General features: G+C 41.7%; 1 protein-coding gene across 1 annotated transcript in view; it reads right to left on the bottom strand.

The window, feature by feature from the left end:
- LOC114668822 (interleukin-17 receptor B) overlaps positions 1-27,746 on the bottom strand; it is a 42,473-nt gene that overhangs the window by 13,734 nt on the left and 993 nt on the right. The window contains exons 3-8 of the mRNA XM_028824783.2: positions 25,025-25,159; positions 24,412-24,536; positions 18,467-18,593; positions 9,979-10,026; positions 4,419-4,588; positions 3,957-4,019 (exon numbers count right to left, since the gene is read on the bottom strand). Of these exons, the coding sequence (XP_028680616.1) occupies positions 3,957-4,019; positions 4,419-4,588; positions 9,979-10,026; positions 18,467-18,593; positions 24,412-24,536; positions 25,025-25,159 (668 nt within the window). The remainder of the gene's footprint in view (positions 1-3,956; positions 4,020-4,418; positions 4,589-9,978; positions 10,027-18,466; positions 18,594-24,411; positions 24,537-25,024; positions 25,160-27,746) is intronic.

Raw genomic sequence — 27,746 nt, forward strand, 5'->3', positions numbered from 1 at the left:
TGGGTGACCCAATTGGTGCCCTAACTTTTCTTCAGGACTCTCTTGAATCTGTCACTTAGATCACAACACATTTTTGAAATTTGAGAATCTCCCACTGAAAAGCATTGGTGAATTTTCAAAAGCATCTATTTAAAACAGACAAGTATTCTTGACAACTTCAACTATAAACTAGTTTGTAAGGTTTCAAATTTACTTTGAGAGAGGTTACTTCAAATTACATGTTTTTATATATATACTAGCAGTGCTACCCATCTAAGACAGGTTGAAATCTAAGTGAACGTAGACCTCAGTTTTAATGTTTGTAGTGCAGGGTGTCTGTCCGGTTTGCTATGTATCTTTTACATACCATTTAGAATAGGATTTGTAAAAGCAGTGCTAATGTGTATGATGTGCCATCTGTTAGAACGCAGAGACATAGCAACCACATAGAACACTGCACTGCAAACGAAACTTGTCTTTTTATTAAGGTGGATACTAGTCGCGTTACCTGTCAAAGACAGGTAATAGAGTACATTTTCAAATGTCTGATATCTCTTGCCCTGTGTGTACCTTCAGCATTCCTCTTATGTCTTTTCCTCATGTGTCTCAATCTCTGTTGCCCTGCACTCCCTCTGTTAAACACATTCTGATTCTCATACTCTGTCATTTCAAGGTGCCTTACTTCCCTTCTCTCCTCTTTTTGACTAGCAGCAGTGGTACCCACTGTGAAAACATCATTTGTATTCTTGAGAATATTTCCCATATTACAAGGCAACTCCCAGAGTGCCTCTTATGCCTTTCTTCCTCCTCGTGTGCCTCAACCGGTCTTACCAGTCACCTACTCTTTCAATCACATCTGCAAAGTCAATCTAACCAGTCAGATTGCTTGGAGGGTCCAGGAGCACACACAAACAGTAGCGTTTTATTATATAGTAGAATTCCAAACACCTAATTCGACAGCCGCTCCTAATGACAAAACAATGAAACCCCTGCAGTTCGGCACACTGAAGCAAATACACCTCACTACAGGACAAAGGATGGGTGGGGTCAGATATAGGTGGGGGTTGGATGACTGAGTGTTAAAGTATAAAGAAAAGTACAATGTTAAATGTGTATCTATTTACAGTAATCCCTCGCTATATCGTGCTTCGACTTTCGCGGCTTCACTCTATCGCGGATTTTATTTGTAAGCATATCTAAATATATAACACGGGTTTCTGCGGACAATGGGTCTTTTTACTTCTGGTACTTGCTTCCTCAGTTGGTTTGCCCAGTTGATTTCATATAAGAGATGCTATTGGCGGATGGCTGAGAAGCTACCCAATCAGAGCACGCAGTTAAGTTCCTGTGTGCTGCTGATTGGCTCAGCGATGGAGTGCTGCATTAACCAGGAAGTCTCATCTCACTCATTCAGCATTAACGTACTCCTGCTACTGCTTCAGGGGCCGTGTCCAAGCGCCAACAGAAGATGCAAATGATTGCAGAAAAGGTAAAAGTTTTGGATATGTTGAAGGAAGGGAACAGCTACACTGGCAGGACACCATTACAGCATCAGTGAGTCCACGATTCTTTTTATTTAAAAAGGAGGAAAAGCATATAAGATCTACGGCCGCAGTGTCCTTTAACCAGGGCACAAAACGAGTTGCAAGTGGACGTGATAAGGCAGTAGTCTGGATGGAATCTGCTTTAGGGATTTGGATTGAAGAGTGCTGGAAGAAGAACAACGGCGGTGCTACACAGTTGCCTGAAGAGGCTCCTTTAGAAGAGCTGTAACGCTATCCTTTGTTGTGCAGTAAAATTAAACTCATCGTTATCGGACAAGTCGTCGTGTCATTGTTGGTGAGTAACCATAATTAATTATCTACGTACAGTACTTATTACATGTACATAGTTTAGTGCCACTGTACACACATTTTACTGTATACAATTTTTCTTGCATTGTACGTATTTATTGCTGGTGGCCTGTCTGTCGTAATGGCCGTAACATATGTGATATCAGAGATGCTCGATATCTTTAAAATAATATTTAGGTTTTACTGTATATAAACTGTGTTTACATAATTTCAACGAATCTTACCTAATATCTAAGAGAATACAAAGGGTTTATGCTGTATAATTGTGCGGGAAATGTTTATAATAGTGTGGGAGAGTTTATAAGGGCTTAAAATATATAAAAATAACCATATGAACATATGGTTTCTACTTCGCGGATTTTCACCTTTCGCGAGGGGTTCTGGAACGCAACCCCCGCGATGGAGGAGGGATTACTGTATTCAATTTACTAATAGTGTTATTGTTTTTTTATTCAATATGGTTATAGTGGTACTTTGTTTATTCCAACTCATACCATACTGTACCAGAATGCAGGGGTAGGCCTCGTTATATGCTTACAGTCTGACAGTTGTGTGGCATTTGTGTGAACCTCAGTCACAGCAGCTCACTTCTCCTTCTCCTTCTCGAAGTTAAAGCAGGTAAGTGACATGATGTTCTTGTCCATAAAGGTAAAAAAACAAAAGCAACTGAACTTAAGTATGAAATGTATGAACTTAGTAGTTCTGTTACGCTAAAATCAACCTCATGGCTGCATTATCTAAAGATTAGAATGATTCAGTATTTCTCTAAAACCGTAATTTATTGACGAAACACCACAATAATCTGCTATCTGTCATGTTCTAATACAATGATCAATTTTAGGTTGAGACTTAATTACAGATTTTAAATTTCCTTTGGGCACTTCTTTGAAAATTTATGTTTAAGAAATTTGAACTACAGTTAGCCACAGAGCCCCCATATCCAACAACTAATAATGGCACATGAATGTTTTCATCACTTGAGCAGAAATCTGCTGTTTATGAAAGAACTTTTAGCAACATATTGTAAAATTATATTAAAATATTTTATGTGCACTAGTAATACATGTAATTTTGTTCTCTTAGTTCTTTTTGAATACCACCCCACTGTGTAAGAAAGAAAATGGTGGTAACAAACTCTATTCTAAAATGCTCCACCGTTCAAATCAGCTCACCGAGTCTCAAATGCATCTGGATGGTATGCCATGCATATAATTTATTGCTTGTTTTATTTTGTTAAACTTGAACTTATGACTTCTGTAAAGGCATCCTGCCTTAACCACGTAAAACAGGAAATGTTATCAGATGAGGAAATTTCTTCAGAATTCAGGTTTCCAAAGAAGAAACTTTCAGTTGCAAAAGGGCAGTCTAACAAGATTTTAAGAAAAGGTCAAAACTTTGATAAAGGTTATTTTCTGAGTGTTCCCAGGTGTGAAAAGCAAGGTTCTTGAACCAACTGGATAGATTTACATGTATTCATAAGATCTGTCAGAATGACACGGGACAGAGAAGGGCTAGGGGTGTTTCACCCTTCAAGGAAAAGTAAGAAAATGGAAGAACGCGGACTGGAAGATTTATGCTGTGAACCAAACACAGCAGAAACGCAAGGAAAGAGACCCACCGAATGCCACCACACAATGGGTGTTTCAGGTGGTGCTGTGTAACAGCCTGTAATAGCTGCTAAAATATCCATGTTGTGCAGTGTGATTGGTTCGCTTTTGCTCCTGCTTTTGACATACTAAAAAAATGTTAAATCCATAATGAGCAGATAAATGTGTAAATAGAAGTTTATATCTACTCCCTGCTCGCCTTACTTCCTTTGTTGTGCCACCTGGGATTTAAAGAATAAGAAGATCTGTCCTCCAGTAAGGAAAGTGAAGCACCGTAACAGTCAATTCTCGGTGAATTTGGTCTGATGGCCCAGGCCAAAAGTAAGTAAGTGAGAGCAAGGATACGAGGACAAGTGTTGGGGTGGAGGACTACATAACAACGACTCTGGAAGTGAAAATAAAACAGTGTCTCAGGATAGGGTCATCCCAAAAAATCTTTCATGATAAAACAGACTGCTAGCTCCAACCTAGCATAGATGCACAAAAGCATGGAGTTGCTGTTCTGTAAAGCTCTTACGTCCACATAGAGATCGTCACATTCCGTATTGGCCTCCAAGCTCCCTGTCCATCGTGTTTCATTCTGTAGAGGAGATAGCACATATTAGGACACAGTTAGCTCAAAGGCTACCCTAGTAACATGGCTGGTGCCCCTGCCAAGAACAATCCTGCACAGGACACAGCCTTTACCCCAAGGAGTCTTTGTAAGCTTTGTCTCAGATGACCAGCTTTAGGTTCCTGTTGCTCATGTACGGTTAATATGCATCCAGCAGTCATAAATGACTGCTCATTGTGCCGGGAACTATATAAAGGTGGTCTGAGCGATGTGTTTCAGAAAAAAAAATAAGTCATCCTCTGAGCATGTCAAAGTATGGCATAGCCACTGGGTAGATGCAAAGACAAGGGAGCAAACCACAGTACTGGGCAGCAGCATGGAGCCAAACCAAATCAAGAATAAACACAAGAGTTTGGAAGCAGATACCTCAGTATGAACATTACGGTGGCTGACCGCCTTACACGTAAATCCATCAGATGGGTCTTCACACGATATCAAGTGGACATCATAATAGGGGGATAAGGGGCTCATCATAAAGGCCACCAGCACTACCAGACCATCTTTGACCGCAGTCAACTTTGGCTCCCACAGACTTCCTGAGAAAATAGGGAGAAAAAAAAAAAGTTTTACAAGGAAAATAAAGGGGCTTAAAGATTGGTCATTAAAAAAAATAAAAGAGTGCCATGGGCCGCTAAAGCCACCAAGGGTCAGCATCGGAGGTTTGCCTCAGATAAGCATTCATCACGTTCACCCAGAGGGGCTGAAAGTTGGGTAGTTTGGGTCTTTCAATGCAAAACTCAGCCAGACATCTATATTTTCTCTGTATTCTTAAAACACCTCTTTGTAACCGACAACTTCTTTCAAATGGCAATACAGACGGCCACAGCCGTTTTTGTGCAATTACTGTGGATTTTCTTCTATTTTGATTACTGAAAGAACAGGCCTTACATGGTGGGAAGCAGGGCCTCACACATAAGAGAACCTGACCTCAGCCAAGGTTACACAGTCCTCTGCTTTAACCATTGCTTGTGTTCTTGAGTTGAATTTAGAAAGTTTACGGTATGCCACCATTCTCAGATAAAGTCACCTTTTCAATTTGCATCTTAAGCATATTACTATATTCCGTCCCCGAACGCCATGTTGGCGGGGCTTCTCTCCTAAAGACCCAGTCTGTACAGAGTGTGCGTTGCCCGGTTGGTTGTAGTGAACGTTGACAGATAGCCTTTCACTTTCTTGGTGAGTAAAGCTGAGAATCCTTATACTTTAATGTAGGTTTCTGGCAAGAAGTCATACAAAGTATCTGGGTGTGATAACCATTGACAACTTGAAGGTAAAAGACGATAATTTTCTTTAACCTAAAATACAATATGGCGGGAGGTGAGGCTAAGACTAAAGCAGCCCCAGTAGCAAAGTGGGAGCTAAGGACATGCCAATATGCATCAAATTAAAAAGGAGGGGGTAGGAATAAACCAAAACTGGCAAATAACAATGTTAACACAGCACATACTGAGACTACATTCTTTCATTTTATAAACATTGCAAGATTTAGACCTTTGACATTATAGCAAGATGCTTAAACAATCCATGCTTTTATCCACAGCCTTCTAGATTATCACAATGCACTCCTATTAGGATTACCAAAAAACATAGCGGGAAGACTTTCTCAATTACAAAAGAGAAAAATCTGAGCATATCTCCCCAGTCTTAGCATCACTGCACTGGCTCCCGGTGTCCTTTAGGATCGATTTTAACTCTTTCAGGGCTGATGTAGACTTTTGTCAAAAGGAGGAGTTGACGATGGTAATCAACTGTAAATTATGAAAAAAACAACTGTTATGTTTTAGTTGGACTCTCGTTGCCTGAAGGAAAGTTAGATTCATTGGTTTGACTGAGATTTCTTGCACTTGTGTGAGTAGCAAAGCACAAACAACAGCAAAAATGGGACTGACATCTGGCAAGAGATCAAAGCGGATACGTAAAGCAAAATACTCCACAGATGACATTTTGCCTATTATCTCTGAACTGGACTATGACTTGTCGGACTCTGATTTTGATACAGTGATCGAAAATGAATGTGAGGTTCCAGGTTCAGCTGATTGGTCCCCAGCTGATCGTAGCACTGACAATGTTCTCCAGGTAGGACTGCCACTTAGCAATGATAAGAAGTAAAAACCACATTGCAATGCACTGCGACCGTGATCGCTGCTGCTGCTGCCCCAGCCATGCGAAGACAGCCTGGCAGAAAGCCTGCCGCACATTCTTGGCAAACTGGCAGCCACAGCATGCAGCAACAGACGTTTTTTGTTGATTTCTGTGTGCAACCATTATTGCTTTTCAGAAACTGTTTTTTGGAAAAAAATATTCAGCCCTCAAAGAGTTAAAATACTTCTAATTGTATATAGGGCTCTTAACATTCTAGCACCTTCTTATATTTCGGACTGCATGCCCCCCTACATTTCTAATTGTAATCTTAGGTCCTATCACACAGGCTTGCTCAGCATTCCATTGCTGACGTATAAAAGAACTGCTGAGGCGACTTTTTCTAAACAAAAAAATAACCAAAATAAAATCTGGAATATGTTACCAATAGAGATATACTGGGACAATCCGGGTGAACGCTTCAAAAAAATTCCTAAGAGCCCACCTCTGTAATCAGACTTTTGTGATCACTTAAGAAATGACTAGCATTCTGTTGGAGGAGGACATTGGTTCTCTTCATTACATGTACTTCTATTACGGGCTGATCACTTTGCACTACTTTTGTCGGTTTCCTTTTTTTCTGGCACTCTGGTGACACTGTGTGCCACTGCCCCCGGCTAAATACACAGCAGACACATGAAAGCTTATTTTCTGCAACTTCCTGCCAACTGGAATTTAATTTTCCTGTCCTCCCTGGACCTTTGACCATCACTAATAATTAAAGTGGACATTATGATTCTCTACTATTACAAATAACCACTTTACTTTTTACTTACTTTTTGTAAGCCTGTTTAGCCATTCTTGTTGTAACACATTTTGAGCTGCTTTCATGGATGAAAAAGTAAATAAATGTTTTGGTTTCAGCATTAAATCTGCCATCCTGTAGGAATTGCAAAATATCCACCTTTATCCTTCCTCATGTTCTGTGCATTGGAACAGGACACCATTTCGCTTAGTTTTTAATCAAAGAGTGCATGTATGCCGTCTATTTATTTACATGCTATTCTTAACATATTTTTTTTCTTCTTTTCCCAAACAAGAAGGAGTCTATTAATGTGAAATGGGCCTGACCTCATCCAAGCTATTGGAGGGCCTGCTGAAACATCTGACATTGTGCCACATAAAGGCAAGTATTTGCAAGTATTTATGTTATGGAGTCATCTTAGGTGAGTAGCTGCACAGGTTAGGCTCTCCACAAGCCCATATTAGAAAACATCCATCCTTCTATATATAGAAGGATTCCAGTTCAATATCACATAGGACCAGACAATGTTCTGGTACCATGCAGGCTAAAGCAGGGACTCCCTTTTAATCACACATTACTCCTATTCACACCAAGCTGGATAACGTGAATGGATTTTGGGATGTGGCTTGAAAATGCCACATACACACGAGCAGAACTTGTAAACCAAAAACTGTAGCTCAGCAATAGGAGAATATATCAGTTGGGCATTTAATCACTGCCAGCAGCAGGCATCATATCTGCTATCAAAGACAAGCATCAGGATCAGTGGTTTAATTTTTAAGAGCGTTCAAAAGTACGATTAGGCAGCTACAAAATTTGACAACATAACAAGGCTAATGGCGACATTTCAGAGTACTTTTCCCACCATTGGCATTCCCTTTTCTTGTTTTTCTTTCTGTAGTGACTTCTAGGATTGGCAGAGCTCAAACCGACTTGTTAAATGTGCTCATCAGGACTGCTCACTTGTGGAGGGTCCATGTCGTAGCATCCCAGATGCATACCTTCAGTGGGCCTCTTAATGTAAATGTTGCCAAAATGGGATTAAGCTTTGAGCATCTTATATATAAACGTCTACACATGGAAGTGTGTGTGTGTGTGTGTGTGTGTGTGTGTGTGTGTGTGTGTGTGTGTGTGTGTGTCTGTGTCTGTGTCTGTGTCTGTCCGGCCCGGAAGTGCAAGGGTACAGCATGAACCTCAAAGTGATTGACTCTGGTGCCAAAGTGAAACCGCCGAGAAAAGAGAAATTCACTTAGCTGCTAATACACAAGTGAGGCGAGCACATCGGCAAAACAAAACCTCAGAGGAGAGAGAAACTTGCTTAGCCGCTGATAGATGACGGAGGTAAGCACGTCGGCAAAACTAAACCACCGAGGAAAGAGAACCTCAATTAGCCACTAATGCACAACCGATGTGATTGATTGAGGTGCCAGAATCCATGGTTTCTAGGAGCCCGGGCTTTTTACAGCAAGGGTTTACACAGTTAGTTTGTTATATAATTGTAGTGTGCTGCCGGCAGGGGTCAGAAACTCAATTTGGAGTACAGTAATCCCTCCTCCATCGCGGGGGTTGTGTTCCAGAGCCACCTGCGAAATAAGAAAATCCGCGAAGTAGAAACCATATGTTTATATGGTTATTTTTTTATTGTCATGCTTGGGTCACAGATTTGCGCAGAAACACAGGAGGTTGTAGAGAGACAGGAACGTTATTCAAACACTGCAAACAAACATTTGTCTCTTTTTCAAAAGTTTAAACTGTGCTCCATGACAAGACAGAGATGACAGTTCTGTCTCACAATTAAAAGAATGCAAACATATCTTCCTCTTCAAAGGAGTGCGCGTCAGGAGCACAGACTGTCAGAAAGAGAGAGGAAAGCAAACAAATCAATAGGGCTGTTTGGCTTTTAAGTATGCGAAGCACCGCCGGTACAAAGCTGTTGAAGGCGGCAGCTCACACCCCCTCCGTCAGGAGCAGAGAGAGAGAGAGAGAGACAGAGAAAAACAAACAGTCAAAAATCAATACGTGCCCTTCGAGCTTTTAAGTATGCGAAGCACCGTGCAGCATGTCGCTTCACGAAGCAGCTGCACAGAAGGTAGCAACGTGAAGATAATCTTTCAGCATTTTTAGACGAGCGTCCGTATCGTCTAGGTGTGCGTACAGCCCCCCTGCTCACACCCCTTACGTCAGGATCAGAGAAAGTCAGCGCAAGAGAAAGAGAGAAAAGTAAGTTGGGTAGCTTCTCAGCCATCTGCCAATAGCGTCCCTTGTATGAAATCAACTGGGCAAACCAACTGAGGAAGCATGTACCAGAAATTAAAAGACCCATTATCCTCAGAAATCCGCGAACCAGCAAAAAATCCGCGATATATATTTAAATATGCTTACATATAAAATCCGCGATAGAGTGAAGCCGCGAAAGGCGAAGCGTGATATAGCGAGGGATCACTGTATTTAAAGATGCAATTAGTTCACAACAGCAGTTTTCTTAGGCCAGCCAGAACATGTAGCTTAAGCATGGCAGGTACAATGGTGAAAAGGACATTGAAACAGCTTCATCTGCATGTAACCACACCAAGGACATTTCTGCAGTTCACTTGTAAGCCGCAAAGAAGTTCTTGTAGCCTTGGTCTGGCTACTAGGATGAACAGCATCACTTAATACCTTTGACCCTAGGGCAGATGACCAGTGGCAATGGAGTGCTGTGGTCTCAGCAATCAGTCCCCATTTAATATTGTTCATTTCACAAAAGGCACAAATCTCCTGAGGTATACATGAAAGCAAATCTAGTGACAGGGCTGTGTTGGTCTAGGTAGATAACAAATATTAGAAAAGACTACCATGCCATCCACTCAACTGCTCTTATTGTGTAAATCTAAGAAAGAAGATAGTTGGTAAGACAGAAGGAGTCAAAGCAAGGTGTAATTCACTTATGCAGATCTTGGCCGTTGCTTCATACATTCCAAAATGTTACCACAATAAAGTAGGAAACCCAGGTACTCTTAAATTATTATACCCACCGCTTTGTCCATTTAACCAGATCCTTACCTCTGGTGACACAGAACTGGTGGCTTCTCACAGTCACATCCTCACAATCTGAAAAGAAGTGACACAGTCATGGTTAGCTGATTTTTTCCCCCACCAATTTCTCCAGTTATATTCACTCATGCCTCGGATTCAGAAAGTATTCGGGGATACTGCTGTCGTGGTGCTGTTAGATCTGACTGCAGCATTTGACACAGTTGACAATTTGATAAAACAATTTAACTCTGTTGTTAAAACCTGTTTCTATCAGCTCAGGCCAAGTCCCTTTTCTCTGTACGTGATTTTGAAACACTGATTCATGCATTTGTCTATTCTTTGCTTGTCTATTGCAACGGATTATAAATTGGAGTTAATCAGTCATCCTTTGCTAGTCCAGAACGCTGCTGCCAGGCTTCTAACAGGCACACAAAAACAGAATCACATCACACTAGTGTTAGCTTCTCTTCACTGGCTTCCTGTTCGCTATAGGACAGAGTTTAAAATGTTACGATTTGTTTTTAAGTCCCTGAATGGTATACCCCCTTTTATGTTGCTGACCTCTTGTACCCGTACTGTCCTTCACAGTCACTGAGGTCCTCTGACCAGAAGTTATTGAATGTTCGTAGCTCTAGACTTAAGCTTAAAGGGGGCCGTGCTTTTGCAGTAACTGCCCCAAAGGTCTGCCTTTTTATATTAGGTGAGCACCAACTTTAGTCTTTTTTAAATCCCGCCTGAAAACCTCTTTTACCTTAGCTTTTTAAATTTGTATGTTACTATTTATTTTTGGTGCATTTATTTATTGTATATATAATAACATTCTATATCTATATATATCTATCCAACATCTGTCTGTCTGGATGTCATTGTGGTTGATTTTGCGACTTCTGTCATTGCACTAAGTATCATAGTTCGCTTGTGATACCGATTTTTTTGCACGAACCTGAGAGAGACATAGAGGACTGAGGGGAGGGGGGTGGGGCCCTCCTCACTCACGTGCCAGCCTCGGACTATATCTTACAGCCGCTTAATTAGCGAATGAGAGAACTACTTAACGGATTTAGATCAGATTTTTTCTAGAATTTGCTTGAACATTCTAGTTGATTTTGTGACTTCCCTCATCACGCTAAGTATCCTAGTTCGCTTGCAGGAGAGATATTTTCACGCTAATCCAGGACAGAGGATATGGGCCGAGGGTAGGGGGAAGTGTGACGTCAGGAGTGGGGTGTCGGTCTACCTCTGTGTTTTGGAGAATAACTTGCCTCCTCTTAGTTAGCGGTACTTTTCTGTTTGTTGATTTTTAAAGTATGTCATGTTTCACTACTACACGGACGGAGCTGCAGGGCATGGCTAGTATAATAATATTATATTATATATATATATATATATATATATATATATATATATATATATATGAATATATATATGTATATGATTGATTGGTGCGGATTTCAATGGGCATGTTGGTGAAGGGAACAGAGGAGATGAGGAGGTGATGGGTAGGTATGGTGTCAAGGAGGGGAATGAAGAATGTCTGAAGATAGTGGATTTTGCCAAAAGGATGGACATGACTGTGGTGAATACGTATTTTAAGAAGAGGGAGGAACATAGGGTTACATACAAGAGTGGAGGAAGATGCACAAAGGTAGATTACATCCTGTGCAGAAGAGCTGATCTGAAGGAGAATGAAGACTGCAAAGTGGTGGCAGGGGAAAGTGTAGTTAAGCAGCATAGGATGGTGGTCTGTAGGATGAAGTTGGAGATCAAGAAGAGGAAGAGAGTGAGGGCAGAGCTAAGGATCAAAGGTGGAAGTTGAAAAAGGGAAACTATAGCAGATGTAGTAAGGGTGACATCAAGAAGGGTGCTTGGCGTGACATCTGGAAAGAGGAAGGAGGAAAAGGAAACCTGGTGGTGGAATGAGGAAATACAGGAGAGTATACAGAGGAAAGAAGAAGTAGGATAGTCAGAGAGATGCAGAAAGTAGACAAGAGTACAAGGAGATAAGGTGCAAGGTGAAGAGAGGTGGCGAAGGCTAAAGAAAAAGCGCATGATGGGTTATATGTGAGGTTGGACACTAACGAGGGAGAAAAGGACCTGTACTGATTGGCTAGACAGAGGGAGCGAGCTGGGAAAGATGTGCAGCAGGTTAGGGTGATAAAGATGGAAATGTACTCACAAGTGAGGAGAGTGTGTTGAGCAGATGGAAAGAGTACTTTGAGAGGCTGATGAATGAAGAGAACGAGAGAGAAGAGGTTGGATAATGTGGAGATAGTGAATCAGGAAGTGCAACGGATTAGCAAGGAGGAAGTAAGGACAGCTATGAAGAGGATGAAGAATGCAAAGGCCATTGGTTCAGATGAAATACCTATGGAAGCATGGAAGTGTTTAGGAGAGATGGCAGTGGAGTTTTTAACCAGATTGTTTAATGGAATCTTGGAAAGTGAGAGGATGCCTTGAGGAGTGGAGAAGTAGTGTACTGGTGTCGTTATTTAAGAATAAGGGGGATGTGCAGGACTGCAGTAACTACAGGGGAATAAAATTGATGAGCCACAGCATGAAGTTATGGGAAAGAGTAGTGGAAGCTAGGTTAAGAAATGAGGTGATGATTAGTGAGCAGCAGTATGGTTTCATGCCAAGAAAGGCCACCACAGATGCAATGTTTGTTCGGAGGAAGTTGATGGAGAAGTTTAGAGAAGGCCAGAAGGGGTTGCATTGCGTCTTTGTGGACCTGGAGAAAGCATATGACAGGGTTCCTTGAGAGGCGCTATAGTAATGTATGAGGAAGTCGGGAGTAGCAGAGAAGTACGTAAGAGTTGTACAGGATATGTATGAGGGAAGTGTGTTAATTGTGCTTTTATTTGAGGCCATCCATATACAACATCAGTAAGATAGATACATACATACACACACACACACACACACACACATATATATATATATACAGAGAGAGAAATAGTATATTAATTACTTCATGTAGCTTGTATTCCCCCCTGCCAGAAAGTTTTCAAATTCCACAGAGAAGAACCGAGGTCCATTATCTGAAATCAGTTCCTCTAGGTATCCTTCTCTGCTGAAAACTGATGTCAGGAACGCAGTTACAGAAGCAGAGATTACTTGAGAGGTAAAATCCACATCTGGCAAGCCGCTGTAATAGTCTATCAGAGTTATTGTAAAATGGCAATCCAGGGCTCCATCAGCAAATGCTTCTACTGCAAGTTTTTCCCATGCAAAGTTAGAAAAAGACACTGGCTGAAGTGCAGGAATGTGTACAATAGCTGTTTTGTCATGGAGTTGACGTGTTACTCTTGAACGAATAGCTTCTTTCTCCAGGGCACCCTGGTGAGGCGTGAAAATTTGAATTTAGACTTTTTAAAGATTTTGGCCATTTCTTTTGTAAAAAGTCTTTTAGCTTTTAATATGGAGTAATAATGGCAGCAAATGCCATTATATCTGTGCCACCATGTCATTGTCCTAATGAGGTGTGCTATTTGCTGTGGGTGAAGTTGGCCGTGACAAGCAATCAGCTATAGTATTCTCTGAACCTGGTTTGTACAGTATGGTGTTACGGAAGTTTAGAAGTCTGGCTGACCATCAAGCTATGAGCACTCTTGCTCTTCCCATTCCTTTAATAGTCCGTAATGTCATCCATGGGCTATGATCTGCCTGTAAAGTAAACCGATAGCCCCACAGGCAAGTTCTTCACTTTTCTGTAGCCCACACACATGCCAGAGCCTCTTTCTCTACTGTAGAATATTTTTGTTCCATTTCGCCGAGTGTTATGGATGTGAATGATATAGCTCTCTTTTTATCTGAGTGAATCAGTGTAAGGACTGCACGTAAGCTGTACTCTGACACATCAGTAGTTACAACAGTAGGAAATGTAGGGCCAAACAGAGTTAGTGCTGGGCTATTACAACTAATTGTTTTACAGTATCCATACTATGTTGGGCTGTATCAGGCCATGTAAGAATTGGAGTTCCGTGAAGTAATGCTCTCGGTGGTTGAATCACTGATGCGTACTTGGGAATAAATTTAGCATACCAAGAAGTGAAATCCAAGAAGGAATGTAATGTCTGTGTAAATCAGAAGGTGCGGGAGCTTGCATGACTTGCTTTCACATGTTCTCGAAATGGCTTTCAGCCTTCTTGAGAAATTATATGACCTAAGAATGACAAATTGTTTTTTCTAAACTGACGTTTTAAAAAAAAAATCAGTTGTAATCCTCTGTATTAATGTGGTACAAGACAACTGTAAGGTGTTTTTCGTTAAGTTCAGGATTAGGGTTCGGGGTTAGGGATCAGGATTTAGGAGCTGGTATATATACCTCGTTTAAGAAATCGTGTCATTTGAACAATATCATTGTGTATGGATCATATATATATACACTACTATTTTTTGTTTGTTATTTTATTGGTAATGTTTTGTATTGTATTGCTGTTCAGTGCTTTGTGACCCTTGTCTGTGAAGGGTACTATATAAAATAAACTATTACTACCCCCCTCTCCCCCTAAATGGTGAAACTGAGAGATTTAACAGAAGTCTTAAATAAAAAATAGTAACCACCTGCCAAAACTCTTAAGCGACTTGCCGTGTAACAACTAAGATGTCTCCTTCAGAACTACTTCATAGTAAGACAGATGCATACAAAGTTACATACTGCTCTGTTTAAAGAAAACTAAAGACTGAGACACAGAAGGGGGCTATTATGAATGCAGTGAAACAAACAGGACGAAAGTAAAATTTGTACTGTCCTGAAACGAGGCGCCAGGGAAGTTGATTTCCAGGATCTTTTGTACAAGTGAAAAAAAAAAAAACAGGAATGCAAAAGAAAGGAAAATGTAAGTTTACTAAACCACTCCAAGTACAGTATTCATATGATCCGTCGTATGGAGATGTATGGAATGCTGTTCATCTTGCTGCTGTTTTTTCAGACCCCCGAGAGGAAAATACTGATGGACATTTATCTGCTGTAATTACGCAAAACAAACTTGCCAATCTGAACCTGTTAGGTGGAGTGAAAGAGTTAGAAAACCACCTGTGTGGGCAAATGATTACCAGACAATAATTTTGTTTTGTATGAATGCAAAATGTACTTTCACTTATCCTGTATGCTATTTGGGATGATTCTGTTCATTGTTTTGTTAGTTTACAAAATATAATTTGGCACAAGCTTTACTTACTATTGGGGCAATATGTGTTGTTCCTGCTGTGTTCAGTATAGCCAGGGTTCCCAACCTTGGTACCCTAAGAGACTTACCTTAGGTTGTGGACCCCCTATCTATCACCATCCCTAAAAATGACATATCCTACATGTTTATAGTAAATTGTTATACCTGTTAAGTGCATGTAACAAAACTATATAAAACAAGACACTTTTACTATGGAAAAAATGGGCTGCTCATAAATAAATAAGTAAAACTCACCCTAGGCCTAGTCAGACTTTGGCTTGGATGTTCTTGCAGTTTGTCCACTCTGGGTTTCAGCTGGCTTAGGGACAAACCTGCCTCACACTGGTATATTATTGCAAATGTTAAGAGGCATCGCATGGCTCTCTCTCTCCACACTGGGTATATGTTTCTGAGATTGCTCCAAAATTGTGACCAGGGAAATGGTAAAGAATTGCTTTTTCAAACTCATCATTGGCTATTTCAATCACTTCTTCCTGTGACCTCAAATCAAGATAATCCTCTTCACTTCTGGACCCAAATGGACTTCTGTTCTAGTTTAAGTGACGATTGATTGTCCAGCTCTGGGAAATGGTCACTAAAGTATTCCTTCAGGTGTGTCAAGATGTGAAAATATTATACGCAGGACAATGTCTGCAGGAGCACTGGATGTTACTAGCTCCTGGTGAAGGTACAGGAACATTACAGCATTTCCTTCACTTAGCCTTTTTGCCCAAAGTCCGTTTTTTTGTATAAATGCACAAACGTTTAAGTATGCTCTGATTCGAGGTATTTAAAGGTTGAAACTTCAGAACTCATGAGTGGTTTTCAAAACAGCTAGCAAACTGGAAGTTCTCAGACGAGAGGTACCCCAGCAGCTCTTTGCGGAGATCAAACAGTCATTGTCAAACTGCCCCGTGAGACAACCACTGGACCTGAGAATCCAGCAGAAGGCTTTCAAAGCAAGTCACTGCACAGGTTGGCAAACAGCCTGTGTTTAAGGGGACGTGCTTTGATACTACAGTATTTAGAACTTTCTACGCCTTGAAACGTGTTGTAATTCATCCTCCTACTTCCCTGAATTTATTTGCAGATTAAAAGCTCCTCAACAAACTTTCCATCTCCGATAAATCTGAAGCCATGTCTGTGCTTCTTCCAACTGCAACGCAAACCAACCAAGAACTATTTTTTTACCTGTTCCAGTAATTGTTCTGTTACATCCTCAGCCATGTTAGATATTCGTTTACACACAGTGTTGTCGGACAAAGGAGCGGTGTCAGTTTTACGGGTGAGTTCCTCACCAAGCAATTCCTGAACTATGTCTTTGGTTACTGGTAATATCAGATCTTCTAACTGTGTGAGCTTTCTTTGATTGGACAGTACGATACAACACCAAAAAGAAGCTTTTCTATGAATGAGGAGCCAAACAGGCCATAAATCATATACTTTTTCCTTTGGAAAAAGTCAAGATATTTCCCCAAACATCAGCTGGACACTTTTGTTCTAGATGTCTTTTCAATTTAGACGGCTTTAGACATTCATTTGACAGAATTTCCTGACAACGAATGCATCTGGGGTAATCAAGTGCGTCTTTCTTCTTAGCCAGCTCAAATTCAAACTCTGTATGAAGCTTCACACTTTTCTAGATTTAGATTTTACCTTAGAATACAACTCATTTGATGAATTTAAAGCAGAATTATAAGATGATGGTAAATATTCAGAAGAAAACCCATAACAGTCCAACATTTGATGCACTTAGATTGCTGTGAACTGCTTTAAAGCAAGTGTCTAAGTCTACAGTAGCCTTCGAGTAGCATTTGAAAAACGTGCGTAATAGGCGAAATTGGCAAGTGCACTTACGAAGAGATGATATTATTAAAATACATGGTAAACTAGAAAAGTGCTTTTTGAATTACAACTTTAACAATAAAATCATATCAATTTTATTCCCCATTTTGCTGTGGACTTCAGTTTGGGAACCAACTGGCTCACTCAGTGAGTGGAGCGGAGTTTGTATGAGAGTTAAGGGATCGTTGTGAAAAGGAAACATGTAGTGTGATCATTGGATTGTTGATGTCAAGTTTTGGATAAAACCCTTTTAAAAGACGTACTACGTGCTGCTTTAACAGCCTTACTACACAACAATGAGATTACAGGGACTGCCTGAAGAGCTTAGAAACAGGATTGTTTTGAGGAACGGATTTGGGGAAGGCTACAAAAACCATTCTTGAGGCATGGAAAGTTCTCAAGAGTTCTTTAAGTGGTAGAAGACTCTTCCCAGAGGTGGCCTAACTGAGCAGATGTGTTAGAAGGTCCACGGCAAGAGAGATGACCAAGAACCAGATGGCTGAGCTTCAGAGAACAATTGTGGAGATGGAAAGGTCAATCATCACTGCAAAACTCCACAAATCTGGGCTTTGACAGAGTGGCCAGACAGAAACCTTTCCTCAGGACACTAGGAAGCCAGAACTCTCAAAGGTTGTGAGAAACCAAATTCTCTAGTCTGATGAAACCAAGATTAGCAACATGTCTGGTGGAAGCCAGGTCCTGGTCATCACCTGAGCAATACCATTCCAACAGTGAAGCATGTGGGGGGCATCATCATGCTGTGGGGTTGCTTTTCATGAGCAGGGGTCGGGAGACTAAACAGGATTGAGGGAAAGCTGAACAGAACAAAGTACAGAGATATCCTTAATGAAAACCTGCTCCTATATGCACTTTGAACATCACACAGGAGTGGCTTTGTGAATGTCATTGAGTTGCCCAGACTTGAACCCAATTGAACATCTTTGGAGAGACCTGAAAATAACCTAAGAGGATCCACCGAAGGGCAGAAAATCTCCAAATCCAGGTGTGCAATCAGACCCAGCAAGACTCCAGGCTGGAACTGCAGCCAAAGGGGCTTCAGGTACCAAGTAAAAAAAGATTGAATAATTTGTCAATGTGGTATTTCAGCTTTTTAATTTTTGATAAATTAAAAAACAAAATACTATTTTCACTTGGTCATCATGGGCTATTGAGTGTTGCTTGGTGAGGGGACAAAATGAATTTAAAATGATTTTAGCACAAGACTACAACATAAAATGTGTGAAATGTATAGGGGTCTGAATACTTTCTGAATCCACCTTATGCACATTCCCATTCCAACATCAAATCCAACCGGGTGCCTGCCAGTGTCACTTCTGTGGCCAGTCCTGACTTTACTGCCTCGGGGACAGAATATTAACCCCTTCCAGTTTAACTGAAAGTAATCTTCATTTGTAGCCGACAAGTCATGTGCACAATCATCATCATCACAGGCACATTTGCATCCCTCAGGTCCATGTAGAAACCCTTTGTGAGACACTTACTTGGAGTTTTGATGGTCACTGTCTTTTCAGGGTTATCTCCACCAATGTTCGCTTTAGGAAGGTTATAGATGTTCACTAAGTAGTTTTCCTCAGGCTCTGCATTGAAGTCTGTGAAAGTAAACGTCCACTGCGGAAAGAAAAGCAACAAAAGCGCATCTGTTGACACTTAGCTACCGGGAAGCAGTTCCGTTATCTGCCCCTTAGCAAGAGGCGTTTCAGTGAGTGACTCCGTCAGTGCGTCTTCGTTGCTAGCCCTTCTAAAGCTGCGGGATGACGAGGCAGCGTTCAACTTTTGTAAAAGCACAGCAAGAGAGAGTGAAGAGGCATCGTCCTGCTCCGCAGGGCTGACGACGAGAGCTTGCAAAAACGAAACTGCTCGACATTTCTTTTAAAATCACAGGCTCTTGCTGCACTCTATGTGACTGATTTGCGGGAAGAACCGCAGACACTTTCGGTGCAGTTTTGTTCGTCGACACCTAAACTTTGCTGATATTTAAGTCTGTTCTGCTGTTGTCGCTCTGAAATGCTTTTCGAAGTGGAGTGGGATCTCGGATGTTGAGCTCATGTCCCGGGCGGCGATCTTCCGCACTCGCTATTCAGTTTTTCTTCCGAGTGAGAGGTGCGCTTGACGAGTGACAATGACAAGGACACGGCCATGCGGAGCAGAGACGGTGATACACTTCGCACTTGCGTGCTTGTCAAATGCATGGCTACTGAAGTGAAAATTGTGGCAAAACTGATATGTTGAGATAATTTACCACCCTTTCAAAATGATGGGGGTCTGTGGTTACGGTTGTAGTGGCCTTAAACCGAGTTCATTGACCCCCCAAATCACATCTGCACCTTTCATATAACTGGCGTGTTTTCCCGTCTAATTATATGATTCATACTTATTACTGTATATGTGTGTGTTTTCTCGCATTTATTGACTATTCCTTTCAGTGTTATGGTTGGTTTTATACCTTTTTATTGGTATTTCGCTATCTTCCAGCACCACGAAAGTGTACATGTCACGTCAATTGGTGACACTGACTTGATCCCGTATTTACATTTACATTTACATTTACATTTACATCATTTAGCAGACGCTCTTATCCAGAGCGACTTACAACAGTGCTTAGTAGTCTACGACTGTTCTTCAGTCTTTAAGGCTAGGATTAAATCTACTGTCATTAAACAAGTTACCGCTGACCAAGTTGTATACAAAACCATGCTAGAAGAAAATAGTAAGTTAGTAAAAAATTTTTTTTTTTTTTTTGAAAAAAAGGGTAGAAAAAAAAGTATGGGGACTTTAGTCCAAGTGCTGTTGAAAGAAGTGTGTCTTCAGGCGACGTTTGAAGACAGTGAGGGTCTCCACTGTTCGTACAGCAAGAGGAAGTTCGTTCCACCACTGAGGAGCCAACACTGCAAAGAGTCTTGATGCATGTCGTCCTCTTCTTTTAAGTAAGGGTGGTTCGAGACGTGCAGTGCTTGATGTTCTGAGACAGCGAGAAGTGACACGCTGCTTGACCAGTGCTGATATGTAAGGTGGTGCAGCTCCAGTTTTGGCCTTAAAGGCAAGTGTTAGGGTTTTGAACCTGATGCGGGCAGCCACAGGGAGCCAGTGCAGGTTCCGCAGCAGAGGTGTAGTGTGCGAGAATTTGGGAATATCAAAAACGAGTCTTGCAGCTGCATTCTGGATCAGTTGAAGTGGTCGTGTTGCCTTTAGTGAAAGTCCAGACAGCAGAGAGTTGCAGTAGTCCAGCTTAGAGATGACCAAGGTCTGGACGAGAAGCTGAGTAGCCTCTGTAGTGAGAAAGGGGCGGATTCTCCTAATGTTGTAAAGGAGATATCTGCAGGACCTGGAGAGGTATTTACGAATTCATGCTGCGATACGAAGACATCGCGTACAGCTGTGATTACTTCCCTTTACCCGAGGTCACTGGGATAGGCTTAGGCACCCAAAGACGTCATGCGAGCGGATTCAGAAGAAGAATGAATGGAAATACCACTTAGAGAAATCTCTCAAACGCATCAGTGTTAATCCTGGACTTCATTTAACGCTTGGTTGGGAGCATGCGCGTTGCCGCACAACCAAACCACCTGGATTGGGACCCCAGTGTAGAGGGGGACACCTCAGCACCACACTGGAACACGCGGCTAGAGTGTCAAACCTGCCACGAACCCGCAAGTTTTCCCAGTAAATTGGAGGACTTGCTTGCAGTGACGGATGCAGATTAACGTCATACCAGGACGAAGCTACACGCTTGACTTTAATTCTCCATAAGCAGGTCGACATCTCCATTAAGCTGCGTCCAGAAACGAATATGTACGTGTGAGAAACAGCAGGAAACTTTATCTTTATTGAAAAGCCGTGAAAAAGAATGCCAGAAAGCCTGTAACAAAACAGATAAGAGAGTACGTGGTAGAACTTTAAGATCATCGGCGTAGTCATTTTAAGGTTAAACGTGTTTGTAAGACGCGCGCTGGCTTAATTCCGACTTTGCTCTGTTGCTACACTTTGTGCTTTTCAGTTCGCACTGGCGCACAACCGTGGGTTTGGAATGGGACTGTACCCTTACGATGCATTTTGGGCGTGTATTCTGCACAGCTATTGACAAAAATGGCCATTCTAAAATGTGCATTCAAAATTAGTTTAGAATTTGATAAGCTCCCAGTTCAAACTTCTGATAGGTTAACAATTTTCATTGGTGTCATTCGAATCCCGTATGCAAGTTGGCGCAGTCCTTACCGCTGCTGCCTCAAATAGTGAACGATTTCAAAGTGAAGTCCATCCATCCATTTTCCAACCCGCTGAATCCGAACACAGGGTCACGGGGGTCTGCCGGAGCTTATCCCAGCCAACACAGGGCACAAGGCAGGAAACAATCCTGGGCAGGGTGCCAACCCACCGCAGTTCAAAGTGAAGTGAAATGCGTTATTATTTGTTATAATATCGGGGTGTGGGTGGGGCGGGGGAAGTTCTTCGAAGACCTCCTCAATCCCACTAACATGCCTTCCAGTGAGGAAGCAGAGCCTGTGGACTCGGAGGTGGGCTCCCCCATCTCTGGGACTGAGGTCACCGAGGTGGTCAAAAAACTCCTTGGTGGCAAGGCCCCGGGGGTGGATGAGATACGCCGGAGTTCCTCAAGGCTCTGGATGTTGTAGGGCTGTCTTGGTTGACACGTCTCTGCAACATCGCATGGACATCAGGGACAGTGCCTCTGGATTGGCAGACCGGGGTGGTGGTCCCCCTCTTTAAGAAGGGGGACCGGAGGGTGTGTTCCAACAACAGAGGGATCACACTCCTCAGCCTACCTGGAAAAGTCTATTCGGGGGTTCTGGAGAGGAGGGTTGGTCGGATAGTCGAACCTCGGATTCAGGAGGAACAGTGGTCCAACTCTACACCCTTAACAGAGTCCTGGAGGGTGCATGGGAGTTCGCCCAACCAGTCTACATGTGTTTTGTGGACTTGGAAAAGGCGTTCGACTGTGTCCCTCGGAGAATCCTGTGGGGGGTGCTCCGGGAGTATGGGGTACCGGACCAAAAAATGATTGAACCCAAACTTTGATCGTCTCCCAAATGGGCATACTGTACATTAAAACTTGTGTTAAATCGCAGCAAATATTGTCCTCTGTTGCTCATCACCATTTGTGAGATTTGCTCTGCGGACGTTAAAGCAATTGTACGGTTTTGTTTTGTTTTTTTTGGACGGGTAGATTGCATTATTTGCATACACGAGCACAAGGTAAATAGGAATTATGGGTAAATATTTCTATTTAAAGATAATGACAACATTCAGTGAAACTGAGAATGATTATGCCAAGTTTATTTTATAAATGTAATCGACAAGTGTATGTTACGGTAACGTCTTGGTTAAATATATATAAAATATTCAAAATATAATATCACCATCATCAAAACGCTGCACTTTAGCCGGTGGTTTAAATAGATAACCTATGAAACCAAATGTAAGTTTTATCAGTCACATTTAGTGTGTCTTTGCAAAAACGTTAAAAATTCGATAATGGCACCCCTCTCAAGAGTGAATTTTTCTGCGACAGTCTTGTAAACAGACATTGCTATAAGTCTGCATACTCCAATTGTGAATTCGATGTCTCAAATACTGTACTTTGCTGTCTCCAGGTCTCAGTGTACAGATCTGGCAGTGATGATTCATCTCAAAGCAAAGGGGGTTGGTTGGGCGCCATTTACAACTTCACCTAAGGTAGCAAAAATCCTAGAACTGACTCTGCATTGGGATCCCAAAATTTCAAAGAAGGGGTCTCTGTAAACATAGACTGAATTCATTATGAGGATCTTAAAAAGGCCCTTACGTGTTAACAGCAGTTGTGTAATTTCCATGATGTTTGCATCGCTCTTGCTTGAATGCACATGTAGTTGAAGGACATTATGGAAACTTCCAAACAATTAACTTCACACTTTGGTGTCTAAGTTATGAATGCATTTTTTTTTTAAAGTGGTCAAGGTTGCGGTTGGATTAAAGCTTCAGGACTGCCATCTGTCTAAGCGTCAGATTTATAATTCCAGATTTGCTCGTCATTCATTGCTGCTGGGCTCGTGCCTAGTGTACGTTTACGGAACTGATGAAAAAACGGGTAACACTTTTTTTTCCTCGCGCTGTTTTGGCTACACACTCTTGTTAACTGACCGAGTTAAACGGGCTAGCTGTGTCGATGAACTGGCGTCCCGTCCAGGGTGTATTACTATTATGTTGCACCACCCGATGATCTTCGGTGTAGTGATTGGTATTTTCCATCGTTAGCGCCCGTAACCTTTTCAGTAGTCGTTCCTGCCATGTCTAAACATTTTTTTCGTGTTCCGGTCCTGTCCGGTCCGATCCATTCCCAAAAAAAAACAAAACAGATTGGAATCTCTCCTTGTAGCTGCAGTAACGCGCCCTGAACACTAGAGGATTCCTGTCACGCTGGTACAAAAATCTAAAGCTGAGGTGTGCTTTAAATATTGCAACATTGTGCGATTTAAACATTCTTTGAACAGGATTGTTCTCCTTGTACGTGACATCGTACAGTCTGCTTTTGCTTTACTTTTTCATAACATACCAATTACACATTACACAGTAAATTATCATTATAATGGGTTTTTCGTCAAACTGGAAGCGTAACTCTTTAACACGACACGCCATTTATCTGTTCGGAGTTCAAACCGAAACATTTTTTTAGAACACACGTTGCCCACAAAGGGTCAGGGGATGTTATCGCTCTTCCAAAGATGCTGGTCGTCTAAAACGGTTCAAAGTTATTTTTAAAGGTGTGTTTTTTAGTGTACAGGGTTGCTGAACAGATTTAGACTCTCCACCGCGATAAAATGTTTTTTAGTACACGGATGACAGGTCCAGTAAGTATGTAAGGAGTAAAGTAATCTGCACCTTAGGCAAGGAGAAAACAAGCTCTCACCGTTTACTACAAAACAGGGACAAGAAAACACGAAAAATCAGAAATGTGCAACGAGCAGGGTGCCCTCGTAGGTGTAGGCGCGTTACTGCACAGGTCCCTTCCATTACCGACCGTCAGGCCCAGTCTTAGGTATTATGGGGCCCTAGGCGAAAGGGGGGTCCAGGGGCCCCCTGAGGGGGGTGGAGCCCCCCTGGAAGCTCTGTGAAATGCGTGAAAATTAGACCAAGGAGTCGATCAGGGCCCCCCCGGACGCCGGGGCCCTAGGCGGTCGCCTACTTCGCCTATGCCTAAGGCCGGGCCTGATTGGGACAAATAATGCTGTAGTATATTTAAGTATATATGACAATTGCTCACTCGGACAATTTGTTTTGGGGGCCCCCAAGAAGGCGGGGGCCCTAAGCTATAGCTTGTGTAGCTTATACGTAAATCCTGCACTGCCGACCGTTTTGGGTCATTTTGATAGCATGCAGAAAAGAAATATTAATGTGGACTGCATTTCTTTGACACAATTGTCACAATTCTATTTACCTGATGCCCCAGCGAGTTGGTTTGATTTTTAAAGGGATGCTCATAAGCGCACTCGTAACTCCAGACATTGTGTCTCTCCACTGACATGATCTCGATCACGGTCCCAGTGAGGACTTGTAGACTTCCTAAAATGATAAAAAGCACAAAATATAATGGAAAGCCAAGGAAATGTGCGCGCGTCCTGCATTATCGATTTTTTAAATTAAATATTTCCATGATATTAGCATTACTAATAAAAAAAATGCTGTCGATTTTCTATGATGAGTAACTCCGTGGAATTGATATAAACAGAAAATCAGAATTAAAATGGAAAGAAAAAGATAACGATTAGAGTGAAACAGCAATTTCCAGGAAGTGCTTTAACACAATGAACTTTGTTCCCCAGCACACAGCAGCGATGACTTACAGGATACGCGGTTAACAGCGCTAAGATCTCGGAAAGAAGTACACTTTTCTGATTGATAATGCTGATTATATGCAGCCTCAAGTTCACTCTAACCGTAAGATAATATGCAAGAAAAAACATTCAGGCAATCTGTTAATACTCGAGCCCCTCAGCTTCAAAAAAACAAAACAAAAAAAAAAAATCAAGAAAAGGAAAAGTGGACCTCACCATCGGCACTTAGGGTCCAGCTGATGTTGAGCGTCAGACGACCATCCACCCCGCTGTTCCCCCCAAGACTTCCCACCAAGTTGTAAGGGATGGATGGCGTGTCATTCCACTTTGTTTGCAATTTTGATAGAGGATCTGGAAAAAAAAAAGGTCATAACGAAAAGCATTCTTCTGTGTGTTAGACTGCAAATCTGTATCGGAATGATGCGTGACAATATACACCTGTGTTTGAAATAATAATAATAATAATAATTCTTTGCATTTATATAGCGCTTTTCTCACTACTCAAAGCGCTCAGCAATTGCAGGTTAAGGGCCTTGCTGAAGGGCCCAACAGAGCAGTGTCTTGGTATTTATGGGATTCGAACCGACAACCTTCCGATTGCCAGTGTATATCCCTAAACCTCAGAGCTTATAATAACTATGAATGAAACTTTCCAGCAAGCTGCTCAGAGCAAACCAACACAAAAAAGTTAACAAACAAGGTGGCAGTGCCAGAACCGAGAAAAAATGCACTACACCGAGGACAAAGTGCCGTGAGATTATACAGCCTAGGAAAGGCGCCATATTAATAAAACGCTGTTGGCATTATCTATAAAACTATTGCATGCAATACTAACCAACGCGATCATTACAAGGGGCCCTCCAAAATGTTTATTTATGCTGATATCTTGAATTGTGTTCTTCGTTTATCTGCGTCAATCTCTCCGATGGCAGACTTAATTAAAAAAAAAAAAAACGAACCGAATTTTGGGTGGTTAGCCATTGACTAACTGGCCTTGACGTCTGTTTACATTTTTGTTAAACCTGGATAGAGAATACAGGAGAAAGCAGGGTGAAATAATTGGATACTAACCCTCACCTATTCGGTTTCTCTTCTCGATACTCAAATGTGGCACTTGGTGCCACGGCCCACCTGCCAAGTTGTTTTGCCTGCCTAAGGTAAAGTCATCCCTGATTGAGGATCGCAGGAATCGTGGGAAAGAGCAGTCCTTTCATCGGATTCGGCACTGTTTCAGCCGTGGAATGGCCAAATGGGGGAGGCAGCTTAATGGATGAGGTCTCCAGGACTCTAAACACATCCAAATCATATATCATCTACTGTTAAATTCTGCTCCGTACTACTAAAATTTGTATTTCTATACTGTATTGAGGATTTTTTCTGTTCTGTGTATTGTATTGTATTGACCCCCTTCTTCTGACACCCACTGCACCAGTACCGCCGCTCCCTATACGCAGAGTACGCAGTCTGCGTAGGGCACCAACTCCCAGGGGGGCACCATCCCAGCTGCTCAAAAAAATAGTTTTTATATATTATAATAATAAATTAATATTAATAATATACATATACAAATAAACAAAAATATAAACGTATATATTGCATTTTACGGTGAACGTAGAGTAGGCTAAGCACACGTGATGACGCGCGCGCCCTCACCTCTGTTACGGCTGCCTAACTAATATTTGGGGGAGGGGGCACAAAAGTAAAATTCTGCTTAAGGCACCCATTTGGCCAGCAGCGGCCCTGCACTGCGCGCCCAACCTACATGGAAAGGGGTCTCTCTTTGAACTGCCTTTCCCGAGTTTTCTTCCATTTTTTCCCTACAAGGTTCTTTTTTTTTGGAGAGTTTTTCCTTGTCTTCTTAGAGAGTCAAGGCTGGGGGGGCTGCTGTCAAGAGGCAGGGCCTGTTAAAGCCCATTGCGGCACTTCTTGTGTGATTTTGGGCTATACAAAAATAAATTGTATTGTATTATTGTATTGAAATGACACCTTTTATTGGCTAATTAAATAGATTACAAATGCAAGCTTTCGAGGCCCCTTCATCAGACAAGGTTAGCCAATAAAAAGTGTCATTTGACCCTACTTTCTCCTGTATCAATCTATGGCTAACACGGTACAACACTCTACTGCTATGGATAGAGAATAAACAAATTTACCACGCAGAACAAAACGACTAAAGTAAAACAACAACTAAATATTGAAGATGTTCCCTAAGGAATGGGGCACTTGGTTTTTGCAGTTGACCAGTTTTTTTTCCAGCAGCTATTATCAAAAACAGCTTCAGCATAGCAATTACGACAAATTGACAGTTCAGAAGAAACGATCAACTATAAGTAAAGCTTTCAAAGCGAACGTTTTCCGGTCCAGTTAAAGTTACAATGCAGTATAAACAGACGACTCTAAATCTCCAGATAGTTCGAGACAATGAACAGATCGGAGATAAAATCTTTTGATTTTTGTTAATTTAGAATTACCAATTGCTCAAATCAGACATAATAAATACACACCTTTAAAATGTGTGATAAACTTATATAAGCGTTACAGCAAAAGGCTTGCCCGACCATTTGCGTTTATGGGTAAAATGTCAGAACCCTGCAAACTCTCAGCACAAAACTCATCTCAGCCCCTCACTCACGACAACCAATGCATTCACTTCGATCACCTCTTCTGTCACTCATTTACTTCGATCATTCAACCATCACATCGTCTAACTCCACTTTCCTTTCCTTTACGATTCGAGGGAGACCGTGCGAAAGATTAAGCCTTGAATATGATCTTAAGTTAAGCGTTTTCACATTTAAATAGAGAATGTTTTCTATGTGCCGTAAATGCTAGGATGACAGGTGACCATTTAAATTTACACGACTGCAGGGACCTCTTTATTACCTGAAAAGTTTAACATTCAGACACATGTTGTGAGCTTTGCATACATTTTTTTTAA

Source organism: Erpetoichthys calabaricus, chromosome 18, assembly GCF_900747795.2.
Source record: "Erpetoichthys calabaricus chromosome 18, fErpCal1.3, whole genome shotgun sequence".
NCBI lineage: Eukaryota > Metazoa > Chordata > Cladistia > Polypteriformes > Polypteridae > Erpetoichthys > Erpetoichthys calabaricus.